The sequence below is a fragment of the Dermacentor variabilis genome, chromosome 8 (assembly GCF_050947875.1).
Source record: "Dermacentor variabilis isolate Ectoservices chromosome 8, ASM5094787v1, whole genome shotgun sequence".
Classification (NCBI taxonomy): domain Eukaryota; kingdom Metazoa; phylum Arthropoda; class Arachnida; order Ixodida; family Ixodidae; genus Dermacentor; species Dermacentor variabilis.
Genome location: NC_134575.1, coordinates 84,542,357 through 84,560,899, shown reverse-complemented (window position 1 = coordinate 84,560,899; position 18,543 = coordinate 84,542,357). Strand labels below are relative to the sequence as shown.

The window sequence follows — 18,543 nt, the reverse complement described above, 5'->3', positions numbered from 1 at the left end:
TACCATGGGCATTCCGTCTAACCTTATTTTTTCACGTGTCACAACAGTGAAAGAATCTGCCTCTTCTTCACACTCAATCTCTTCATCTTCCGTAAGGGAGTACGTCGATGTTTGGGCGTTTTCTTTTCTTTATTGCTACAGTACCAAGCGAAGATACAATTAGCGTATTCTCAAGAGTAAAAAAGTCTTTTCTGGCTAAAATTATTCATCTCAGTTCTACAAGCGGGGAGAATGGCGATAACAGCGTCCTGTTTGAAGGGATCAGCCATAGCAACTGAGCTTGTCATGATGTTTCCGGGCACTAAGCTAATCAGTGTCCAAGGCAATCTGAGCTACTTTATGCCCCTGTAGGTTTCAGTATGGTATACATTCGCGACCTTCACTTGAATAAAATGCAAGTGTTTCATAAAAGGTTCCAGCATGAAACGAAGCTTTGCAAATGCTCCTAGGAGTCTGCGGTGTGCCCTCTGTAATATTAGGACACTGCTGTCGCTAGTTGCCGAAATAACCGCGGTAGTGAGTGGTAAAGAAACCCGAATATCTGTAGCTACACTTGTAAGCACAGTCGCAAGGCTGAAATCACACACAGCATGCCCGCAAAAGTATGCCCTGACACAGGCCGGAGCTTGCTGGAAATTTCAGCTCATCAGAACAGACAAGGTACGAAAACATGCACAGGTAATCAAAGCTATGCGTCATATTTTGTCTTCATGGTATAATGAATGCCAGCAAATGTGAGGCGATTCCTGGTAGCGTGTCATTTAGGTTTAAAGTAAACATCTATAGCAAAAAGCATACCGATGTACACAATGGAATTCTTGAACAACCGGCGCCTTGAAACTGAAATTCACCTTAGTACTGTTTTCATGCATTTAAAAGGAACAAAATATTCCGCGAACTTCAGCGGGCGCAAGCGCTGCTCGCTAACACGCGCACACACAACGCCACGTCGGCAGTAGCGGAGAGAAGAGGATAATTGTATGAGCCAATTAGTCACAATTGTTAAGCCTCTTGGAGTCGTACCATTCCTTGCCCTGCTTGGCCGCTACAGGTGACGTTTCTGAGTGCTGCTAATATTATTTCGCGCCCTGCAATATTTGAGCCACGAAGCAGGACAGTGAAACAAGTTGGAATGCTTCTCAAATGAGCCGGCTCTCCTGTCCCCCCAACTCCGTCGTTTGTGCACACCTGCGCAGTTTCGCATTCTCGGTTTGCAACCGCATAGACCACCTTGCTCACATAAATCTGCACCCACATACTTTCGCACACAATTATCATGCTACCGTAAGCAGTCCTTGACTAAGCTCCCCGTTTGACCTACATGTACTCGCGCAACATAATGAAATTATGTACATGACCCTTATTATGCATTTAAATATGAATTTTATAGGCTTTGTTGAGCAACCTTTCCTTTACGCTTTGAGGGGATATACTTCTTTGCACAGTTATGAAAGTTTTTGCGTTCTTGACCATTACATCATCCGTAATCACGTTTTAATGCGACAGCGTAATGCTCCACTGTCGCAGAACATCCTTTGTCGGCGGAGTTTTTCGTGATAGAAAATTGCCTTATATATTTCAGTATATGCATATTCTAGGCCTTGCTGAAGGACATGCGGTATATTCGGGTTATATTATCATGCTATTCCCTCACTACAGTTAGTCATACCTAGGCTCACATTCTTCACAAAGTTATTCCTTTGGATTTTGAGAATGAGAGCCAACAAACGTGATATAACAAAACAGCGACCGCGCATTCCTTTTATTTTAAATCTTGTCAGGCTTAAATATAAGACGTCCGAAACGATAACAGAAACATGGAAATCATGTAATTTTTCGGGGCGATTGTGTACTACCTGCGGGATCGGCCCGGGCCAGAGGCCGTGTTTCTAACAGAAATTTCACCTTCACGCATAGCGTTCACCGCCAGCGTTTTCCGGCAATCATTGCGGTTACATAAAATGCAGTGTCCGGGAAGCGTGAGAAGTAAGTAGTCAGGGATCTTTGAATGCTCTCGCGTTCCACTCCTAAAGGCGAAGCCTAAGCCTACTCCAAGTTCTCGCCCATTTCTTTTTTTTTTTTGCACATTAAGCGACAATTTGTGCTTCTTTGGGACTGCTACGACGCTTCCGAGTCTCCTTGTCACGGGGAGTGATTCTTTCTGTTCCCGCCCTGCCTTTGTAAGGTAGTTCCCCGTAATTTAAAAAAAATGAAGAACAATAAGTTGCGACTAGCAAGAAGAGCGCGCGGCGATCCAGAGACCGGAGAACGTGGATGTAATCCCTTTGCATGGCTTCCGACGACTGTATTTATTTCATGTTTCAGGTAAATGGCTTGTCCTTGACATGACTGCGACGCTCAATAAACTTGAATGGCCGTGGTAAAAACACATTTATTGAAATGCGGTCACAGTGCCCGCTTTGGCTCCGTCTCATGCAATATAGAATCGAGGCCAGACAATATGACGTAGGGGACGAGCCAGGTAAGGTGAGTACCATACAAATGACGACAAAATAACAGAAATCCTGCAGGCGCACCGTCCTCTTCTCTTGAATAAGGTGGGCGGCGAACTGAAGGTTGCGTACAGCTTCCCACTGTCAATCTTAGGGAGATGCTGTCTGCAATTTGCTTCGACAAATGAGTTTCGAAGGATTGGACGAAAAACGCTGACGTAAAACTGAGCACGTCTGTTTAATCTAAATAGACCTCGAACATCGGATAAAATAGTCGTCGTACGGGCTCGTTTAAGGAACTTGCGAAGGCAGTCGCAGAAAATTTTCACATACCACGACACAACTTTCACAAACCAAAACTTCATGTGTTAAAGTGTCACTTTCGTTCCACGACAGCTTAAATTGTAGAACATCATATCTCATCTACTGGTTCAATACACTGCGTCAAACAAGCATATATATATATATATATATATATATATATATATATATATATATATATATATATATATATTTCCCAAAGGAAGCACTTCAATTCCTTAAGTACACCAATGGCACGAATATCACGGGCTCCCTCATTGTCTCGCGGAATGGCCGCTAGAAGCCCTTTGCGTTTATTGGCGGGCTGCTTTCACGCTCGGAAAAATACTATTTTGTAGCAAGTGTCGAGCAACAAAAAGCTGTATGGAGATTTCTTCATGTTGCTTTACAATTGTGTCATTGACACTTTTATTATAATATTTGAGAAGTTGATTCATTAATGAATTAGCACTAATTATGTAATTTGGCCTTATCTGAGATTTTCCAAGTGACGGCAAGCAACATTAGATTGGGTATGTCCTGCTACACGTTATTTACATATTTTTAAATGTTCCTGCATGATAGTTTAGACAGCCTGTATATATCAGACACGTACGACCAGCAGATACGATTTTTACGATTCACGAATGTGCTTGTCACTATGATTAAGCCAAACGTTAACTTGTATCCCCCTCCCCCTCTGAGCCCTCCAAACGATGTGACCTCGCTACTTGACCCCTAGGCATGCCTTTATAAAGCTCAAGGAAATCTACCAGTTTTCATTTTAACGCGATAGCGTTAAAGAGCCCGCGTCGCAGAAAATCTGGATTACCAGCTCCAGCGTCACACGTCGCATCGGTTAAGCTATTTTCGAACCACGTATACCCAGGCCACCCATATTATGCACGAAATTACTGAACTAATTGAATTTATCAAGCTATGATACTTAGAAAAATCGTTAACTACGGCTTCCACACAACCTACAGATATGATGCTCTCGGATTGTAATTTGACTTCACGAGAAAACCTAATTCTGTTGCGCGAAAACTCAAAGAAAACGCTTCACACACACACACACCGGCCGCGGCGTTTACAGACGGGCCTCAGCGTCCGCCATTTCGCGCGCGCCGGTGCGATGGGTGTCTTGAGGCTACGGAGGGGCGCGCCCGGTTCCTTGTATTAACTCCAGCTGGCGCTCGTCTCCACCGCATCGTGGGCCACGCTAGAGGCTGTGGTTCCACCACAGAGCTCACCTTCGTGTATAGCATCCGCGGCAAGCATTTCCACGTAAACATTACGGTTGCATACGCTCCAGTCGCCGGAAAGCGTGAGAAGCAGTCAGGCATCTTTTAATCTTATCGCGTTCCACCTTTAAAGGAGAAGCTTAAGCGTCCTTCAATTTTTTCTCATTCTTTTTCTCTCATTTTTTTCTCTTTCCATTTGTTCGAACATCATATATTTATATTTGCGTTTTTCCCAGATGGCGGAGCCGCAGTTTTGTCAATACGTGCTTGCATGCGTGGAACCGTTTCTGCTTTCATCAGCCATGATTGTAAGCCAACAGTATTTCCACCTGTTGCACTTCTATAACAACTGCTCATCTCTACCTCCCTACAGTTCCTTTTCTCCACCTCTTCCTTATTTTGAACAACTTCCGCTTACAAGGCGCACGTACAGCTCAGTCTCCACTCCTTACATCTTTGAACTTGTGAAACAGGAAGCTACGCAAGCATCAAAAGATGCTAAGAAAATCAGTTTCTGCTCTGATGGAGACAAGTTTCCTGTCGAAACGTTCACTGTAGCGAAATTTTTTATTCTACTGCTGTTAATAAAATGTAGATATACAGAAATAAACGTTCAGCGTCTCAATGAAAATTGCACTGTACATCTTACTGGATGGACAATGCAATTAATAGCTTTAGAACTCTCACACCATGGAGCATTGCTTAAATCTCAGGCCTCTTCTAATTTGCAAAATGGTACACTATATCGTGTCTGCTCTTTCTCCTCAATTGTCAAACGCATTGTACGATTGTTTTCATTCGGTGAAAAATCATGGGGCACGTTCATAACTCAAACACTTTGAGTTTACCAGCAGTCTTGTATGCGTAACCGTCACGCTATTCAAAAAATCACCTTCATTCCGCCTGGGAGGGGCAGCTGGTGCAATAAAAACGGGAGTGCGCTCCCCATACAAGATAACATACACTATGCCGTTACGTTTCAAGTGTTTTCTGGGAAAATACTAGCCATATTTTGCGTTGCCAAAATAACGTGAAATTTCAACTCCACCAAACATTACAATGTCTTCGGCAATAAATAACACACTCAAGCACTTGCATAATCTAAGCCTGCATTAAAAGGCATGCCTTCATACATTTTCGTCTACGCATTTAGTTATGAAAAGCACTTACAGTGAGATGTTTTATTTTGGACTGCATTTTCTTCGGCTTACACAAGAGAGTATCCTCCGAGAAGCAAATATTCATTTAATATGAGAAAGTGAAGATTTGGCACGGGTTCTTCAAGTTAGATTTCACACAAGAGAAGCATCTTTATTTACTTATGAAAACATAATTAGGTCATGTTGGCCAGACCATTCTTACCGGAAAGGCGCATTCATTTTCGAATATTCAATAATACAAACAGTCCTGTCGTTTCGAAACTGCATTGTGTCCTTACGTGTAATAAAAATGATAACAGGTATGATTTTTAGGTGACCAAATATGAAACGCTGCCGAAAATATGTACACTTAATTTTTATATACTGGGAGTATGCGAGTTCCTGTTCATAATCGTGTAAATCTAAAGAACAAGAAAGAAAAAAAGCTGGTCACGATATGGGAGGATTGCTACCATTATTTGTTCACCGTATATGTTCCCACATCGTTCACCGAAGTTCGTGTTCTAATTCAGATTCAAGCGCCATGAAAACACAATCACCTTCTCAGGTTGTATAACAGCACTAACACATCTTTAGTCACTGTAATAGTTTTATCACATCACCGACCAAAGCTCAACATACAATGTTCTCGCAGACTTCAGGACATTATAATTTCACATTTCAATGCTGCACGTACCTGGTGACTTGTTCGAGGAAAAAGCAATGTCAGAAGCGAATGAAATTATGATGACCACGAAGCCAACTGTTCTTCCAGTAATATAAGTATGTAAGTGGACCATCTGAAATCGACGATATGGTGTTAACGCATTTCTTCCCAGTCGAGAAAAACGTCGAACTTCCTCGAATTCTACGCTTACCCACGTAGTCAAGCCGTCACTTTCCTAACCAATAGCACGCAAAGATCGGAGTGATAATTGCCAAAGACGTTGCGGCATATTTTAAATTTAGTGACGTTCATGTGTAGTTCTGTCAATGAAATCACTCTGGAATGCACTCATTGTGACAACTGTATTTATGAACAGCACCGATGCACACTCGCATGCAAGAGACCGGGCCACACCCCCACGTATTGAAACACTTAATATTTCAAGTGTGATATGTGCTTTCGGAGCCCCTTAGTTTCGCGAAATATTAGGAGTACCCTGAATTTTTTTAATGGCTAGATTCTTCAAGTAGCGGTTGCCAATGAGAAGACTAGTCTATATGATACACCTTTACAACATATCCAAAAAAATGCTTTACCAAAATATGTGAGCAAACAAGGTCATTTGACACCAGTTTCCGGATGGATGTGGCATGCAAGGACACTCCTCCGATAATTTTAGACTCATGTTCAACTCCACCGGTGGCCAAAATTATTCTGGAGCAGCACAAATTGCAGCCCCTCTCATAGCCTGTGATTTCTTTAGAGTGTTAGACCCCGTAGCATGATTTGTATTTTAAATGAGGGAGCCTAAATATTATGGTGGACAATTTCATTTTCTTCGTTCCATAAAACCAATGATTGCGCTTGGCACAGAATACCGACTCCAGTCGTATCTGAAAGAAGGGAAGCGTTTCGGTCCCAATACGAGCGTTTCAGACGTGATCGTTGTACGACGTGGCGGTGGGTGTGTTAATTTTTGTGCATTCTAGTTTAGCGCAATATAAGTAGTAGCCAGCGGCTTTTCATCACAGTAAAGCCACGTTACTTCTGAAGTTATTTAGGTTTCAGATCACCATTGCTCAGAGAAATTTCATTCACCTTTCCGGTACACATTTATGATAGCGCTTCAAGTAGGCAATCAACTTAACGAAAATTTACAGCTGCTTTTTATTGAATTATGAATGTTCTGAAAGATATTGCATGCATTGAAAACGATATAAATGTATGCCATTACGGATGCACTCAGCGGAAAATGTGCCCTAATATAAAAAGATCTCTGCACAACCCCTTTAAGGACAGTTTTCCTTTACCAAATATGCATATCGCATAATCAGTAAAGCTCTAATTTTCGTCATTATTATTTTTGTGTTTGTCACTTGGCACATTTGGTAAGGCGGTTTCATTCTAGAATTCTTGTTAAAGTAAATTAAGCAAATTGCGAGTATCAGTAAGCAGCAGCTGTAATTTACATATAAGCACATGTTTAATACATTACTGCATGCGTTCAAAAGTTCCCACCAGCAAACAGTCATAGGTGCCGACTACGCGGCGGAGGGGTGGGGGGGGTGTGCTCCGGGTCCCGAGCCCCCTCCGGAGTTGAGTGGGGGACCGGAGATGAGCGCCCCAGGCGATGCCGAAGCCCACCTTCCCTCCACCTAACGTGTCATTACCAGAGTTTTGTCAACCAGGTCACTTGAGATTTCTTTTGACTTGCCTTCAGATTATCAATTAAAATTTTGTTGTGGATAATAGTTTACTGCATCATCGTTGCTGCGGACGTGCACAAATTTTAATTCATACTTTGCTTTATTACTGCAAATCTTGACAGTAGGAGAACAAGTACATTAGGAGTACCAGCGGTGGCTTCCTCGCCCGTATTTTCTTACTTTAACATTCATTTAAATTTCCACGGTAAACACCATGCACATGCTTCATGTAATAAAATGTACACAAAGCATAAATTTGATTATATGTTTAAAGAGAAGGAGTTTGCCATTTATCAATCATTTCTAAAGGCATGTTTTCAGTCGAAACCTCGGCAGTCATGGAGGCATTACGGAATCAGGGTGTAGAGAAGCCGTATGTAAAATTACGGGAAGATAACTATAGCGGCTCCACAACAGCCACAATCCTCCATAAAGAAACAACAAAATCCCAATAAAGAAAGGTGTCAGGCAGGGAGATACGATCTTCCAATGCTATTTACTGCATGTTTACAGGACGTATTAAGAGACCTAGATTGGGAAGAATTGGGGATAAGAGTTAACGGAGAATACCTTAGTAACTTCCGATTCGCTGGTGATGTTGCCTTGCTTAGTAACTCAGGCGACTAATTGCACTGCATGCTCAGTGACCTGGAGAGGCAAAGCAGAAGGGTGGGTCTAAAAATTAATCTACAGAAAACTAAAGTAATGTTTAACAGTCTCGGAAGAGAACAGCAGTTTACGATAGGTAGCGAGGCACAGGAAGTGGTAAGGTAATGTACTTAAGGTAAAGCAAGGTAAGGTAATCTACTTAAGGCAGGTAGTGACCGCGGATCCGGATCATGAGACTGAAATAATCCGAAGAATAAGAATGGGCTGGGGTACGTTTGCCAGGCACTCTTAGATCATGAACAACAGGTTGCCATTATCCTTCAAGAGAAAAGTGTATAACACCTGTGTCCTACCCGTACTCACATACAGGGCAGAAACCTGCAGGCTTACGAAAAGGGTTCTACCTAAATTGAGGACGACGCAACGAGCTATGGAAAGAAGAATGATAGGTGTAACGTTAAGGGATAAGAAAAGAGCAGATTTGGTGAGGGAACAAACGCGAAATAATGACATCTCAGTTCAAATCAAAAAAAGAAATGAGAACGGGCAGGATATGTAATGAGGAGGGAAGATAACCGATGGCCATTAAGGGTTGCGGACTGGATTCCAAGTGAAAGGAAGCCTAGCAAGGGGCGGCATGAAGTTAGGTGGGCGGATGAGAGTAAGACGTTTGCAGGGACAACATGGCCACAATTAGCAAATGACCGAGGATTGTTGGAGAAGTATGGGAGAGGTCTTTTCCCTGCAGTGGGCGCAACCAGGCGGATGATGATTATGATCTAAAGGCATGGAGGGCCTATCCCTAGAGAATGAATACGTTCCTGTATGTTCACCTCATTTCAAATTGCGTTGCGTGCGTTTTTGACCTTGGTAAAAAACCTGCAGAGTTCAGTGACTCCTTCGATGGAGTGATTTACCAACGGCGCGTGAAATGGAAACGAATGATATATGTCTCAATATCGCTTCTCTTTCCAGTAAGCAAAGCAAACGACTCATTCAAAACACTTCTCATAATTTACAACATTTTTAGGGAAAGGAACGTCGTCACTTGCATGCAGAGGTCATAAATATATGCAGGGTGTCCCAATTAGCTAACATGCACCAAGATTAAAAAAAGCAAAGCGTTACTCGAAGAGCACCTAGTGCATATTGTTTCCAGTACAGTGAAGTAGCTGGCAGCAATTGTTTCGTTACTATAATTTAATTGGGTAATTTTGATTAATTGTCTAATTCGAGGCGTACTATCATAATTATCAAAGTGTCAATCAGGCATCTGTAGGCACAGCCAATGAACATCTAACTGCGGCATTTTCAGTGACGCAGTAATGTCAGGCAAATTTTTTCTACCTGATAAATAAAATCTGCGAAATATGGCGAATGCCACGTGACTGCGCTCCTACCCACATCACAAAGCAGCGCCCTCGAACAGGCTCCTTTTGAGTTAGCCAGATCGAAATCTTAGCCAGAACTACATTAACAAAAAATAACCACCCAAGCACTCCGTACAGATGGTTAACAAGCGAAGCTGAAACGTGCGGCCCCGGTGTTTGTCAGTGGGTCAATCCCGACGGTTCATTAAACGACGGCTTTTACGGCTGCCGGATCCAGAGGCTGCAGGATCCGGATCCTGCTGTTTGCGCTAGGATGCATGGACCTGTTCTTTTGCTCAGGCTGCAGCATCGAGACGGCATAGACGAGCTCGTTCCCGGTTCTGGTCGCGGCGTTGCTGATCGAAAGCCGCCTACTCCTAAGCAGTACGTACGACGCGTGGCCTAGCCATTTCTGAGCCGGAGAGAAACAGCTGCGCGCCCGCCCGGCTCCGATCGAGAACAACGACATCGCTGCTGGCGCAGCCAATCGCGCGCCTCTCTTTCGCTTTTTCTTTCGTGCATTTGCACTGGGTTGCGCAAGAGAAGTTTTAGGCGTACAGGTGACAGATGGAAGTACGGACGAATCGGCTAGCCATATACAGCTTCGGTGTAAAATATGGTGATCGAGCTAGTGCCTTATCGGCCGCGTTTCGGCCGGAGTAACGCGTCGTGTTTGGTGTTAGTTGAAAATAAGCTGCGATAGCTGTGAGGTACAGCGCGAAGCGGGACAGGGCGCACTTGAAGAAACAAAGACAAGTACTTAGTGCAAACTGAAATTTTATTGTCTGATACAAACTTATGTATACCGGTGTGTGTTATATAGCGCCTTGTATCAGACAGTAAAATTTTTTTTGCTAGTAAGCGCTGTCCTCGTTTTTCCTGTGTCCCCTGTCCCGCTTCGCGCTGTACCACACAGTCTAAAATGGGGAACCTACCACCACTCTTCTGTGACAGCTGTTGTCTTAGCGTAGGCAAAGTGCGCGGATGGTTTTTCTTCTTTTTTTTTGCCACAAGACCTATCACCACAAAACCGTATTGACAGCGTAGGTGCAAATGTTTAAAGTGTGTTTCCCCAGTGAAGCGAAAGTAAAAATGAACCTTGCCTTGGGAGCTGCTAAGAGAAGAAGGAGGCCGAAAATATATATCAGTCTTGGAAGTGTGGTGGTGGACCAAATGCGTAGACTATCATCAGAAATGATGAAAACCTGAGACAAACAGGCAGCTTCAAAAAAGAGCGAGAAAGAGGGAAAGAGAGAACTCTTTAATGAAAGGCAGACATTTTAGCCGGTGTACTGATATCGCTGACATGCTACACTGCATGGGGAAGAGAGTTGGGGAGAGAAAGAGAGGAGGGAGGCCCAAAAAAGTGGACAAGATAAAAAATGGGCACTGAGTTATCTGACTCATGGGCAACGGCGATGTATGATGAAGTCCTTTAGTGTATGCACCGTCCTACATTGAGATGACAGAATTCGTGGCGTGAAAGGAACATGATGGTGACAGAGTAGAAGTAAAGTTTGTCAAGTTGATCAATGTTTTCTAAGTAGGCAAATAAAAAGTTCATCGCACGCCTCTTTTTTGTGAAGCAGGCTATAGAACCTAAGACACAGTAAAAATAACAAAGGCCTCTTTCTAAGCGAATGCATGCAATGTTCATAGAACGCACGCTCTTCGGCGTACGCTCGATACTCAAACAGGATATGCTCCGCGGTTACAATTAAGCCACAGTTGTTGCAGTGTGGACTAGTCACATGACCGAAGCGGTACCGTAAGCCATTGTCATAGGCGGTGTTGTGGCGAAAACGATGATGAAGGGTTTTCAAATGGCGAGGAATGTTGGCTGGGAGTCTGGATCTGAGATTTGGGTCGATTGAGTAAAGTAAAGCGTAATGTTGGGTCGGCAAGCTCCACAGCCGGTCCTCTTCTTCGGAAGCAAATCTTTTGGCTAGTTGGGGAGCATAAGATCTAGTGAAATAAATCCGCTAATAGTTTTGGTGTTGAAGACCATTGCGTGCCGCTTCATCTGCTTTTGCGTTGGCCATAACACCCCAATGAGCAGGTATACACTCAAATTTGATACAGTGGCCTGCATCAATGACCAATGATGCAAGTACGCAATGTCGAAAGAAACAGGCTGATGATTGGGTTTTTTTCACAGACTGCACAACATTTGTAGTGCTCATTTAGAGTCAGTGAAAGTCGCCGATTCATCAGGCACTGGGCGCAATATATAGAGGACAGCTTCTTTGATGCCGTGAAGCTCTGCTGTCGTTGAGGATGTCCTCCACTGCACCCAACAAACAAGCATTTCTCTTGTTGAGGGCACCTAAAGACAACAGGAGGAAGTCCCCCGAGTGGTTGAGGCATCAGTGCATATGTGGGTATGCTGAGTATATTTCTCAGCAGAGTAGAGGAGGAGGCAGCAGCAGCGCGGCCTGTGGCATGTGACTCTTTGTCCCATTTGCACGGGGTAAAAACTAGTTTATATCTAGAGGCGAAAGTGTCAAGGGAGGAAAAGTCGGAGGCAATGATTTCTGTGGCTCAATATTTGGAGGAAGGTGCAAGATTCGTACAGCTTGGCCAAAGCCAGACTTACTGTGGTTTAAGTGAACGCGGTACATGAAATGATTCTTCCCTTGGAGCACACGCAGAAGATGAATACTCATTGTTTGTTCAGAAGCGATGATATCTAGCGGTACACATTCTGCTTCCGCTACTGTTCCCCAGGCTGAAGAGCCGTTCGGGAGGCCAGCAAATCCGCAGGCAGTTCTTCCGCGCGGCTTCCAGAGCTATCTTATATGCTGGTGATAATCTATGAAGCATCGGTAGGCAGAAGCGCAATGTGCCTTCAATATAGGCTTTTTCAAGTAGTATCACTGAGCGGCAGTTGCAGCCCCATCGTGTTCCCGCCATGAATTTCAAAACTTGCGATTCTGCAGGAATCTTCGCTCGTAGCTTTTTTTTTTACCTGAGGTGACCAAGGCAAATTTCTGTCTATCAGGATTCCAAGGAATCGCTGAGACCGTACGTACGGCAGCGGTCGTTCACAGAGTAAGAGCGGATATTTTGTTATTTTCTCTCTTGTGAAAGCCATGGCTGTGCTTTTTTCTGGCAAGAGGTGAAGACATCGGGGAGCCAAATACACGGAGGGCTTCAGTAATACATTTTGATCTCGTTGTAGGGTGATATAAGCGCGAACTTGACACACCCCAGATGCAGATATCAACGGCATATATTTCTATTTGTGCTTCTCGCGGCAGGTTTCTTGTCATGTGTATCAGGGTGAGATTGAAAAGCAGCGGGCTGGGCACAGCATCCTGGGGCACGCCCTTCTTCACGGCGTAAGACTGTTAGGTCCGCTCGGAGTACTCATGAATATTTTACGCTCTGTTAAATAGTTTTCTATCCACTAGAATATCTTTCCTCCGAGGCCAAGGCTAGCCAAAGCTGCGAAAATTTAGTGGTGAAAAACAGTGTGAAAAGCTACCTTGATGTCAAGGAAACTGGCCGTGGGGATGCGCCCAGCGTGAATGTCACCTTTAAGTAAAGAGACGAGGGCGATTACATTATCAATAGCAGACCTGTTTTTGCGGAAGCCGCACATTTCTCTGGAAACCTTGGTGTGGCTTTGAAGGGACCATGTAATACGTTTGTAGATCATCCGCTCCATAAGCGTCCCTACACAGCTCAGTAGGACGATGGGCTGGAAGCACGCGTAGCTTGTCGGCTTGAGAATCGGCACCATTTTTGTCAGCTTCCATTCCGTTGGGACCTCACCAGACATCCAAAGAAGAATTATAATATTCCAGGTGTGGTAAGCGGGAGTCGCAAGGCCGCTTTGCGATGGCTTCATAGCTTATTTCGTCATGGCCTGGAGACGTGTGCCTATTTGATTCAGCGATAGCAGTGGTGAGCTCTTCAAATATCAAAGGCAGATCCAACGCAGGCACTGCCTCCTGTGGGATGCCAGACTGACTATCTGTGGAGGAAATCGAAGGCCTTGAACCCACTGATAGTAGGCTGCAGTATTCATCTGAGATTTGTTTGGGAGAATTTCGTTCATGCAAAGATAGTGCCGCAAAGGGGTGAAGCTGTTGGGGCGGCGGGCGCACACTCTAAGGATGCGCCAAATTTTGGCTACATGGTGATGCACATCCAACGTGGAACAGAAGTCGCCCCATCTTTGATGATTACGTTTATCCAGGTATCGCCGTATATGCCGTCGTATCCGTCGGCAGGCACGGAGTTCTTCAAGGCATTTCGTGCGTAAAGCTTTCCTTTCAGCTCGCCTGCGAATGGCACACAATGTTTCAAATTCCTCATTTGGCGGTAAGCTGACTTTATAGTGCAAATACTGGTGCATTACATCTGACAATAAGCCATTGTCTGAGTAATTCCTGGTCCTTGGTTGCAGCAGTAATTCGCCTGCCTGCAGCGTCTTGTATGCATCCCAATCTGTAGATTTCGAAAGGAATTTTCTAAGTGAAACTGCAGACAGTCAGCTGATATAGGAATTGGGTAATGGTCCCTCCCGCGTGTTTTCAATTCGGTACACCAGCTAAAGTTTCGCGCAACTGAACTTGTTACGAAGATCACGTCAATGCTGCTGGTAGTCGCCGGGCCTCTGAGGTTGGTATACGGCCGTCATTTAGAGGTTCAATTGAATAGTTTGCCAGAAGATCTGCGAGCTTGGCTCCTCGTTCACATGCGTTTGAGCTGCCCCACATTTCATTGTCAGCATTAAAGTCTCCACAAATATGTGGAAAAAGTGTCGTTGGAATCGACTAGGTACGTATACTCCTACCAGAGTGCATTCTAGTTGGCCTAGTGACGTTATCGTACACAGATATTCATTGTCACTCTGAGATTAAATATCAACCACGCAGGCCTGAATAGCCTTGCGAAAGCTTACGAGCACTCTGGTGATGTTATCTGGTCGCAGTGAATGATGGAAGTAGTACCCTTGCATTCAGAATTGTTCCTCAACGCGCGATTGGGAGAAGACTATGAAAGCGAAGGGATACGCTTTCACAAGCTGCCGGAAATCCGAAAGTTTCGAGCGAAGACCGCGAGCGTTGCACTCAGATAGGGTTCATGTGCGAAAAATATTGGGGTTGGTAAGCTGAGGTGAGGCTGTAGTTGCAGAAGGCATAATAATTACGGTGAAGTAATACGCCGCTGTGGAGGGTAAGATGCCGACACCAACTGCTCCACTGTAAGGGCGGCTTCTACCTCTAGGAGACATCTTGAAACAGGGGCTTTGAGTCCTAGCCTACAAACGTATGTTCTAGAATTTATGGCCTCAATCCCACATGCTAGCTTGCGGGATGTGGCCGCCCAGGACCAAATTTCAACTCATCATTTTTTTAGGATTCTAAATGACTAGGCATTACACCCGTACTAGCTTAACCTGCACGGATGCTTGGAAGCTAGGGGTGTGTAGAATCGTCTAGATTGCTCTATTTCGGTCCTCACAAAAGCCGATGAGTCACAAAACTTTTTGAGCAACATCATGTGCACAGAGAAAGCCAATTTTCACGGAAACGCCTCCTTTAATTTGCACAGTGCACACTGTTCGATTGACTACAATGCACAATGGGTATAGCGCAATCGGCACCAGCAGCACTAGTCGCTCAATGCGGGGTACGCAATTTACGCCGGTGCTATAATGAGACCCATCTTCTTCGATCAAATATTGACTGGGCAGTGTTACGTGAACGAAATCCTTGAAAGAGTGGTGGATGAGTTCCTCACAGATGTCCTGCTGTAACGACTCCCACTTCTGTGGTATCAGCAAGACAGAGCACTAGCACATAGCAGCAGTTAAGCGCGAAACTGGCTCGATGCGACTTTTCATGCGCAATGGATTGGAAGGCACAACACTGTATATTTTCCTGGCTAGGTCACCTGACCTCTCTCCACTCGATTTATTTCATTGGGGTTATGTGAAAGATTGTGCTTACATGACCGAGACGGACGTCAGATTTGCTCAAGATAAAGATAACGAATGTCTGCCATGGAATTTTAGGGTCACTCATCAAGGAAGACACTCAAGATGTGATAAAGCGGACTCAGTCCTGCGTAGCTGTAGGATGCCTATTCGAACACGTTATCTAGGCAGCAGCTGATGTTCAACGGCGAATATGAGTACATAGCTAGTGAGGGCACAATGAAATCTGATTTTTTTCTTTTCTGCAGGCGTTCCGAATGCTGATTCGGCTCATTTAGAAGTAGTTATTCACTTTGTTGAACAGATCGGTTTTGCCTTTCCTCAACACGCGGGTCACTTTCCGGTCTGTTTATTTCGCTTTTATTTGGTGTCATGAGCCTCTTCCTGCAGCGCGTATACACTCTAATTAAATATAAAACGATAATTTAATTTGGCTTTGGTCCGAAACAAGTTATTGGCGCGAAATATAGCTGCGCGCACTCTGTTCATGCGGTGCGAGCGAAGCCGAGGTTTTGAACCACGCTATGCCTATTACATTGCCTTGCCCGTTTCGTGCGTGGTCAGAGCGGCGCTTAGGCCGCGCTATCAACGAGCTTTTGTTATAAATGTGATCAGTTTGTCTTGAGAGAAGGATAATAAGTATCACGTAGAGAGGAAAGAATAACTGCAAAGCCGCGAAACCTGGGGTCCTATAAGTTAAACTGTCCTAATATATTTTATTCTAATCTCCTGACGTCAAATTTGCGTAACCGCCGACCCAAGCATCGGGCGGTGATCTGCAAAATTTTTTAAACATACCAATCAATCGATCTCCTCCCTTATAGGAAGTCACATTTGTATGCTTTGAAAACGAATAACATTGCCTGCACTGAGCGCCTTGTTTAGACCAAAAAAGTTTTGACCAACCACGGAGGGCTGGCTCCAGAATGGCAATAGAAAAGTTTGGAATAGCATTACAATCTAGCGTCCCTGCAGTCGGTGTTCCATCTGTACCATTATTAAGGTGATGCTCTGTCCCTTCGGGTTTCCGAAAAGCGATGCAGTTGCTTTCAGTCAGCTTATTTGGGAGCGCTGCGTTATGATGAGGGTGGGAGCGCCGTCAAGCGGTATTTTTCATATTTCGTGAGGTTTGCTTGCCAGTCGGAAAAAATTGCGCGCCATTCGTACATAGCTGAAAGCACCGCAGTTAAATGTTCTTTGGGGGTGCCTTGGTGTGCCTACAAATGCCTCATTGACACTTTGATAATTAGGCGAGTACTTTTCAAATCAGATAATTATTTCAAATTGTCAGCCTAATTTCAGGAACGAAAGAATTACTGGCAGCTACTCCACCGTACTGGAAACAATATGCACTAGGTTTTCTTCGAGTAACGCAACTAATCTTTTTTTTAAGTCTTGGTGCATGATAGTTGAGGCGCCCTGTATAATTCAGTCAGAAACCGAAATGAAGCCAAGCCCGAACCACTAGAAATCAGAATCAACAGCCGTCCTGCTCAGGAGCGCCTATACCTGGACTCACAGAAAAAGAACAAAAAGGAGAGAAAGTGGCTGCAGTTTGGCTGGAAAGGCGATGCAGTATTAGTGATAGTGAAGTATACAATTATATTCTCTCGGTATACACCGAGTGAGTAAGATTCCTGGTGGTGAGAGAGGACTCAGGCTATCAAAGTGTCGTCTACTGTGAGGTCTTCTAAACTTTGCTATGAAGCCCTCACTTCAGTGAAAAAATCTTCGAGACCCACGAAGTCTTTTCAAGTGCAAGAAGTGTATATATATATATATATATATATATATATATATATATGAGGAGGCCATTCTTCACGAACTGAAGAATGGTCCACTTAAGATCTATATTGTCCCACCTGCAACATCAAACACCTTTCTTCATTCCAGATAACCTAATCTTCAGGTGCGGTTCACGGGGTAGACACACAAACTCGGCTACCATGCTATGGCTACTCTCGGCACGAAGGCGGTCAATATTGCTTCCGACTATGTGTGCGGCTGGCGCGAGCTGAAGGTGATGTCTTTCTTTTTTTCACTTCAGAAGCATGTTTCTAAAAATTTCAGCGCGATTAAATTCGAATACAGGGACAGTCATTGTCGCAATTGCAAAACAAATGCAATCGCAGGGCCCGGTAACAGAATGGTCAGCACGCTGTGTTTTAGCTGTTTCCACCAGCACGAAATTCATTCGCACTACTACGGCGAGCTGTCCTCCTTCACATCTGCGTCATTGCTGAAATACAAACTAAAACATTGCGTAGAAACTACCGGCGATAATTGTTAAAGTAAGCGAATATACGAACGCTTCAAGAATGCTATTCAAATAATTAAAGGAACAATTAATTCGCTTTAAGGCATATGCTTGTTAAGCTAAAACACTCAGGTAGCGGTTGCTGTTTCATTACATACCTTTTTGAAGAACACAGTCGCTTACTACATACGTAGTAATGCTGAAACCCTCTGGTATATCTGCCACAGGGAGAGGAAGTGGCGGAAAGTGGGAAGCTACAGCACGTGCCAGCAGATGCGACAATTAGCTTGCGCGCACAGCTGTGCTGCGCCGAAATGCCGATTTTACCGAGGCATATGTCTAAAGCGGATTCGATTTCTACCTCTCGCCAGACCGACCCTCCTGAATGGCAGACGCCAGCGAACACCTTCCCAAATTCGCGGAAATATGAGCCCCGAGCTGATCACCCCGACTCGGAGTGTCGCGACGCGTTATTCTCACTGTGACTGACGCCAAAAAAATACTTCAACATGTCAGCCTCCGCTAAGGCGCACAGACGCGTGCCTGTAGCGGAGTCCTGTGATCTTTATTTCATCTCCGTTGCCATTTCAAGGCATATGTGGCTTCTGGCTGGTCTGGCAACTTCCTCAGCAGCTTGCAGGAGGTGTATAGCCTACTCGAGCATTTTAACACGTGATGTATTCCGGGAGTAAGGTGACTCTTGTCTTTAGCGTTGTGACTGATCAGTCGACGTGTTTGGTCTCTTCCGTCACACGCGTCACGCCATGCGCGTTGTTAGGATGGGGGATCTGACCTCCGACGTCGCAGAAGATGCAGCGAGGCTCGGTACAGCCGGAACACGTTACTCT

At 44.5% G+C, this 18,543-nt stretch overlaps 1 protein-coding gene across 1 annotated transcript in view; it reads right to left on the bottom strand.

The window, feature by feature from the left end:
• Positions 1-18,168, bottom strand: part of LOC142591150 (uncharacterized) — a 56,537-nt gene extending 38,369 nt beyond the window's left edge. The window contains exons 1-2 of the mRNA XM_075703525.1: positions 17,854-18,168; positions 5,834-5,936 (exon numbers count right to left, since the gene is read on the bottom strand). Coding sequence (XP_075559640.1) covers positions 5,834-5,936 — 103 coding nt within the window. The 5' untranslated portion in view covers positions 17,854-18,168. The remainder of the gene's footprint in view (positions 1-5,833; positions 5,937-17,853) is intronic.
• Between the last annotated feature and the right edge of the window lie 375 nt (positions 18,169-18,543).